Source organism: Podarcis erhardii (assembly GCF_964252035.2).
Source record: "Podarcis erhardii genome assembly, chromosome: 2".
Taxonomy (NCBI): Eukaryota; Metazoa; Chordata; class Lepidosauria; order Squamata; family Lacertidae; genus Podarcis; species Podarcis erhardii.
The window spans coordinates 127,668,126-127,674,757 of record NC_138498.1 but is presented as its reverse complement, the minus strand read 5'-3'; the positions used below and the strand labels follow the sequence as shown (position 1 = coordinate 127,674,757).

The 6,632-nt window shown below is 68.1% G+C and overlaps 1 protein-coding gene across 2 annotated transcripts; it reads left to right on the top strand.

Moving 5' to 3' along the window:
* The first annotated feature begins 457 nt into the window (after window positions 1-457).
* On the top strand, window positions 458-6,404 carry PHF1 (PHD finger protein 1). Of its 2 annotated transcripts, XM_081850614.1 has the most exons (15): window positions 458-585; window positions 1,236-1,493; window positions 1,580-1,661; window positions 2,116-2,211; window positions 2,315-2,400; window positions 2,562-2,710; window positions 2,845-2,940; window positions 3,032-3,100; window positions 3,647-3,770; window positions 4,023-4,090; window positions 4,192-4,323; window positions 4,441-4,663; window positions 4,756-4,859; window positions 4,952-5,011; window positions 5,651-6,404. In XM_081850614.1, exons 2-15 carry the CDS (start codon window positions 1,251-1,253, stop codon window positions 5,973-5,975), a joined length of 1,857 nt encoding a protein of 618 aa, XP_081706740.1. In that variant the 5' UTR covers window positions 458-585; window positions 1,236-1,250; the 3' UTR covers window positions 5,976-6,404. The 2 variants fall into 2 exon arrangements, with proteins under 2 accessions (XP_081706740.1, XP_081706741.1); XM_081850615.1 differs by lacking the exon at window positions 458-585 and having other exon boundaries at window positions 1,167-1,493.
* Window positions 6,405-6,632: the final 228 nt, after the last annotated feature.

Below are 6,632 nucleotides of genomic sequence, written 5' to 3'. Positions count from 1 at the left end.
ATTCAAACGGGCAGCTCCCGTCCTCCCCCGCGGCGCCGCCCCGGCAGCCAATGGCGAGGCGGCGAAAGGAGGAGACCAATCCGCGGTCGCCCGTCACGCGGGCCGGACCCGCCCTCTTCGTATTACGCCAACGGCCAGGCCGCGTCGCCGCATCACCTCGCGCCGGCTCCGCCCCTAAGTCGCGCCTTGGCGCGCGGCCCGAGCGGACGACGCACGGCGCACGCGCGCCGCCAAAGAAGGAGCCCGAGACCGCCTCCGCCGGAAGGAGCGTCGGCGGGAGGGCGAGCGTGAGTGTGCGCGCGCGTGCCGCAGGCGGCCCCGCCCCTCCATGGCAACGGCCGAGGCGCGCAGGAAGCGGGCTGGCGGGGGCGGGGCCTGTGGAGGGGCGGGGCCAGGGAGATCTATGGGGAGAGAGAGAGAGAGAGAGACACACACACAAACAAACCGACCAACCCACCGGAGGGGCCCCCAGGGGAGGCCGCGGAGCGCGCCTTAGCAACAGGCAGCAGCTATTCCACAGGTGCAGCCGCCTGCGCGAGGGGGAGCAGCTTCCCCGGTTGAACGCCCGCCTGCCCCTCTGCGCAGGTGGGGCGGGGGGGTCCGAGGGGGCGGGGCCTGGAGAGGAGGGACCCCTAGTGACCCTGGCCCCCTTTTCTCTCCCCCGCAATGCAGCTGGGGGGGGTCGGCCCCCCACCAAGGGGGTTCGGAGCCTGAAGCAGGTGGGGGCACACAGGGCCCCAGGCCAGCTCCCCCCTTCCATTCCAGGGAGGGGCGATCCCCTTGGAGGGGGGCCGGGGGACTGGCCTTGGGGGCACCCCCAGGCGCTGCCACGGGCCCAGCTGGCAGCTGGGGGCGGGGGAGAGGCGGGCCGCCCCCTCCCCGCGTCCTTTCCCCTCCCTGGCCCCCCTGCCGGCGGGGGCGTGCCGGGTCCGGGTGGGGGCGCTGGGGGGGGGCTCGGCCGCCCGGCCCTCGGCATCCCCCCTCGCGGCCCCCCGCTCCGGCTGCTGCGTCACTGGCGCTCGGCGGGAGGATGGAGCCGCAGAGGGTCCCGCTCCGCCGCCCCTGAGCCCCCCGCCCCCCGCGGGGAAGGGGCGCGGGCCAGAGGGACCCCGAGAGCGGAGCCGGCCAGGGGGCGCCCCCGCCCCTCCCCCCGCACGCCCAGGTGGGGGGCAGGACTCCGGGGTGCCTCTGCGGGCGGAGCCTGACCCCCGTCTCTCCCCCCCCCCCCGCTGCAGGTGGGGCGCAATGTGATGGCGAGTGAGCCTCCCGCCACCCCCGCCTCGGCCCGGCTGACCCGGACGAGCGCCCGCCTGACCTCGGGGCCCTGGAAGCGGCCGGCGGCCGGCAGCGGAGGGGCGCCCCCCTCGCCCTGCTCCCCGCCGGCGCCCGGGGGGCCCAGCGCAGCCCCGCCCGGCTGGCCCCGCTTCTGGGAGGGCCAGGATGTCCTGGCGCGCTGGACCGACGGCCTCCTCTACCTGGGCACCATCAAGAAGGTCAGTGGCTGCCCCTCCCCTCGGGGGTCAGGGGGTCGTCCCCCCCCCCCGCTGGGAGTCTCTGCTCACCCCCCTCCCCCCTGCAGGTGGACCCCCTCCGGCAGGTGTGCCTGGTGCAGTTTGAGGACGACTCCCAGTTCCTTGTGCTCTGGAAGGACATCAACCCAGGTCAGTGGGAGATGCCCCCCACCCCCTGGCTAACACTCCCCCCCCCCGCCACCCTGGGCCTCCTCTTTGGGGTCCCCCAGAGTCTCCACTCCCTGCAGAACTGGCTCCCCACCCCTCTCGTTCTGTAGGGATGACCCCAGCGCAGAGTTCACCTGTGGAACTCCTTCCCCCTGCCCAGATATCAGTGGCTCCTACCAGGATGGTTCTGAATGCCGGATCCTGGAAGCTGCTTGGGGTGGGGGGTCTGTGTTCCCTGGCTGCCCACGGTGAGAAGGGGAGGCTGGATCAGAGGAGAACCCCCTTTGGCCCCATCCAGCAGACACTTATTATTTCCCAATGGAGCCTCCAACTCCAGAGGCAGTCTATCTTGCTTCCGAGGCTCTTGGGGCAGGAACCCAGCTGCCCTTGGGGGGGGACTGGCCCCTCACGCCCCCCCCCCCGCCTTTTCTCCTAGCGGCAGTGCCTGGGGAGGAGCAGTCCTGCTGCGTGTGCCACTCGGAGGCCGTGAGCCCAGACAACCAGCTGGTGCGGTGCGAGAAATGCAGCCACGGTAAGTCCGCCAGAGGAGCCCCACAAGCTGCCCCTGGTGCCCCGTCCCCCTCCCCCGTTGGCCCACTGATGACCCTCCTTCCTCTCCCCCCCCCCCCCCGCAGCCTACCACCAGGAATGCCACCTGCCCCGAGTGCTGAGCGATGGGGCCTGGACGTGCCGGCAGTGTGTCTTTGCTGTGGCCACCAAGGTAAGAGTGGCCTTCTCTGCCCCACAGAGGTCCTCTGTCCCAGCCCCACGGCTCTCCCTCTGCCGTAGACCAGCCTGCTGTGGCGAGAGCCTGCATGGGGTGGGGCCCCCCTTCTGCGCCCCGCGCACTGACTCTGCCCCACGGCTTTCCTCCTTCCGCAGCGGGGCGGCGCCCTCAAGAAGGGGCCCTACGCCAAGGCCATGCTGGGCATGAAGCTCGTGCTGCCCTACCAGCTGAAGGCCCTGGAGTGGGACGCTGAGCACCTCGCCAACCGCCAGCAGTGCTACTGCTACTGTGGGGGCCCCGGAGAGTGAGTCTGCCCCCCCCCGGCAGGGGGTGGCGGAAGAGGGGGGCTTGCGGGGAGGAGGGAGGGCGCCTCTGGAACCGGGGGCTGTGTGCTGGGGGGCGCTCAGCTGACCGGCCCCCTCTCTTCCTCTGCCTCAGGTGGAACCTGAAGATGCTGCAGTGCCGCTGCTGCGCCCAGTGGTTCCACGAGGCCTGCACCCAGTGCCTGAGCAAGCCGCTGCTCTACGGGGACAGGTGAGGGGCAGTCCTGGGCAGGGGGAGGGTGGGGGTCAGAGGGCAAGGGCATCTTGTGACTAACCCCCCCCCCCCCGGCTCCACCCGGCAGGTTCTACGTCTTTGAGTGCTGCGTCTGCACAGGAGGCCCAGAGAGCATCCGGCGTCTCCCCCTGAGATGGTGAGGGGGCGCTTTGGGGCGGCCGTGGGGCATAAGCACAAGAAAGCAATGCAGCAGCCTGGCGTCAGGGAGGCCTGCCTGGCCCCAGCCCAGACTCGGTCACGGGATCGAGCCCCCCGTTGGGCAGAACGTCCCTGCATCTTGGGGGGTTGGACTGGATGACCCTCGGGGTCCCTGCCAACTGTGATTCCATATAAAAGCAGTTTAAAGAGAGCCAAAGGAAGGTGGGTCCTTAAAAAAACCACATCTGGAGTGTATTCTGATCCACTTGGGCCCTTTAATTAACAGCTTCCTGCTCATCTCTTGATTTCCAAATATGCCGCTTGGGATAATTGGGACACGCTTGGTAACTTAGAATAAGTCCATCCGAGTTAAGCAGCTGATCTAGAAAGCAAAGAGAGAGCAGAACGGGGAAGGAGGTTTTGGTGCCAGAGCGAAGGAAGCTGCCATCTCAAGGGCCAGGAGGCACCGGGAGGGAGTGGGGGGCCGGGAGGGTGGGGGGCTGCGCTGGCTGTGCTGAGGGATTCCCTCCTGCCCCCCCCGCAGGGTGGACGTGGCCCACCTCATCCTCTACCACCTCAGCATCTGCTGCAAGAAGAAGTACTTTGACTTCGAGCGCGAGATCCTGCCCTTCGCCAGCGAGAACTGGGACAGCCTCCTGCTGGGCGAGGTGAGAGGCACCAAACTCTGAATCTCAGGGTTGCGGGTTCGAGTCCCATGCTGGGCAAAACATTCTTGAACTGCAGGGGATGGGACCTGGTAAAAGTCTATGATCCCTTTAATGTTGGGGATTGGCAGTGTGGGCCAAAAGGCAGGATCCGCCCCTCATGAAGGAGGAGCCTCGGGGTGGGGCACCCTGGTCTGCGCCTCCCCCGAGAGAGAGGCGGGTGGCGGGGGTCTGACGCTGCCCCTTTCCCCACAGCTCTCAGACACCCCGAAGGGAGAGCGCTACAGCCAGCTGCTGAACGCCCTGACGGGACACAAGGACAGGTGAGGGGGTGGCAGGCCTGGTGTGGGCCATGGGACCCCGGGGGGGGGGCCTGCTGGTGCCGGGTTCAAGAGCCGCCCCATCACAGCTGCCTCCTCTGCAGGTTCATCTCTGGGAAGGAGATCAAGAAGCGCAAGGGCCTCTTTGGGCTGCACTGCCGCATCCCCCCTCCCGCCCCCCAGGGGGCTGACGGCTCCGGGGACGCGCCCAGGACCCCCTTCATCGCGGGAAGCAGGTGAGCCGGGGGTCTCCCCCACCCCGAGGGGGTGGGAAAGGGGGCAGCGGCCTCCCCCCGCCTTTGCTCCTCCGGCACCCCCCTCCGTGCCGTGCAGATAAGGAGGGTCTCTTACAGCTTCCTTTCAGGGCAGGGCAGGCGTGGGAAGGGGCTGGAGCGCCCGAGGGCCGGGCGGTGGGGGCAGCCGCGGCAGCAGCCACAGCGCCGGCGCAAGGGGCAGCCGCCGGCCCCGAGTGGCAGCGGGGGGCAGTGGGCGCAGCAGCAGCAGGAGGAGCAGCAGCAGCAGCAGCAGCAGCGGAGCACCCGGGAGAGGGAGCGTCTGGAGAGGGCCCTCACTCAGGTAGGCCGGGGGCCAGGAAGGGCGGGGGGCAGGCCGGCGGGGGTCCCTGCTGCGTCCCGCTCAAGAGCCCCCTCCCCTCTCTCCGCCCCCAGGAGGTGGTGCAGCACCCAGTCAGCGCTAACCAGAGCTACAGCGGCTACGGCGGCACTTCCAGCTCCTACAACTTCCGCCGCACCGACGCCCGCTGCCAGGAGAGGTGAGGGGGCAAGCAAGGCAGCCCCACAGCGGGGGGGGGAGGCGTTCCCCGCCCCACACTGACGGCCTGCCTCTCTCTCCCCCATCCTGCAGCGCCCCGATCCGGATGTTCGCCTCCTTCCATCCCTCGGCCAACACTGCAGGGACCTTGAGGTGAGCAGGATGGAGGGAGGGGTGTGCCCCACCTTCCCCGGGGGGGCTTGGATGGAAGTGGGGGGCTTCACTGGCCCCACCACCACCACTCTAGGGGAAGCCCAGTCCAGCACAGCCCCCTGCCCCCCGCCAGCCCAAAACCCCCAAGAGGCAGCTCTCCGGCCTGTGGGGTGAGCGGCCTCATGAATGGCTATTTGACCCTGATGGGGAGGGAACGCCAAGGATCATCCGGTCCACCCCCTTGGCGTCAGACAAGGTGCCCCTTCTGAGACACCGACCTCTGCCAGGTCAGGGCAGCCCTCGTGAGCCCCACCCTCTTCGTTAGAGCATCGGATTAGGACCTGGGAGAGCCCAGGGTTCAAATCCCTACTCAACTGTGAAGCGGACCAGGCGGCCTTGAAGTCAGCTATCATTCCTCTAGCCTACCTCACTGGGTTGTTGTGGGGAGGCAACAGGAGGCAGGAGGAGAGATCTTCCCTAGAGATTGGACGGCCGTCTATCAGGGACCCTCGAGTTCCTGCTTCCCGCACTGCAGGCGCTGCTGGGAGTTGTAGCGCTGGTCTTCCAGGGCAAGCGGGGGGCAAACTGAGGTTCGGGGTGACTTTGGCTGCAGCAAGTGACCCCCCTTTCCTTCTGCAGCACCAGCAGCGGAGCCCCCCTTGACCCCGGTGACGCCGCCCCTGCGGAGCGGGGCAGCCCAGAGCGATCTCCGGCGGATGACGGCCCTGCCCCCCGGACACTCCTGCGCCACCACTCCGTGCCGCCGGCCCCCAAGCGGCCCCCGCAGGCTGCCCCAGCCCCCTCGGCCCTCTGCGTGGCCCCCGGCGGCCCCGCCAGCTCGGGCTACTTTGGACCCATGGGCCGGCTGGCGCGGGGGGAGGCGGTGCGCATCCTGGCTCGCCGCGTCACCACCGAGGGCACCGTGCAGTACCTGGTGGAGTGGGAGGGGGGCAGCATGTTTTAGGGGCCCCAAAGCGGGACCCAGAGGGGCCCCCAATGTGCCTGGCCAAGGAGAGAGCAACAAGTGCAATTCTGGGGGGCAGGCCGTGGGGCGGCTCCCCCTACCCGCTTGAGGAATGTGGACTGTGCCGTTTCTTGCTTTTGGGGGGGCAGGAGACCCCCAAGTTTCTTCTATTTGCTGCTGCCGCTGCTCCCCACCCCCCCATATCGTCTTGGACCCCAAAAAGAGTTTGAGTCCTGCTTATTTTTTTACTGTTTGTTGGTTAAAGGTATTATTTAAAGAGGCCTGAGTGGGAGAGAGAGAGAGAGCGCCCCCCCCCTCGGCTGCCCCCCAAACACACACAGCCCCCCTTGCGCCTGTAGTACTGCCTCTGCTGCTGCTAGACTGACTGTTGTACAAAGCACTTCCGAATAAAAGAGCTTCTGGGCAAGACTTTGCCGCCTGCAGCTGCTTCCTGGGGCCCAAGACCCCCCCCCCAAAAAAAACCACCTAAAAGCATCAGAAGCACCTGTCGGATCAGGCCCATCCAGCCCATCCTCCTGGCCAAAAACCCCAAGGACTCAAGATAGACTGCTGCTGGGCCTGGAGACTCCATTGGCAGGCCAAAGGCAGCCCACAGGCAGGACTGCTGGGGTGGCTGGGTCAGGAGAGGACGAGGCT

Excerpts from the sequence above, each read along its gene's own strand:
- PHF1 (XM_081850614.1), top strand. The coding sequence starts at position 1,251 with ATGGCGAGTGAGCCTCCCGCCACCCCCGCCTCGGCCCGGCTGACCCGG. Across the intron at positions 1,494-1,579 it reads ACCTGGGCACCATCAAGAAG|GTGGACCCCCTCCGGCAGGT; the intron begins GTCAGTGGCTGC and ends TCCCCCCTGCAG. Across the intron at positions 3,101-3,646 it reads CGGCGTCTCCCCCTGAGATG|GGTGGACGTGGCCCACCTCA; the intron begins GTGAGGGGGCGC and ends CCCCCCCCGCAG.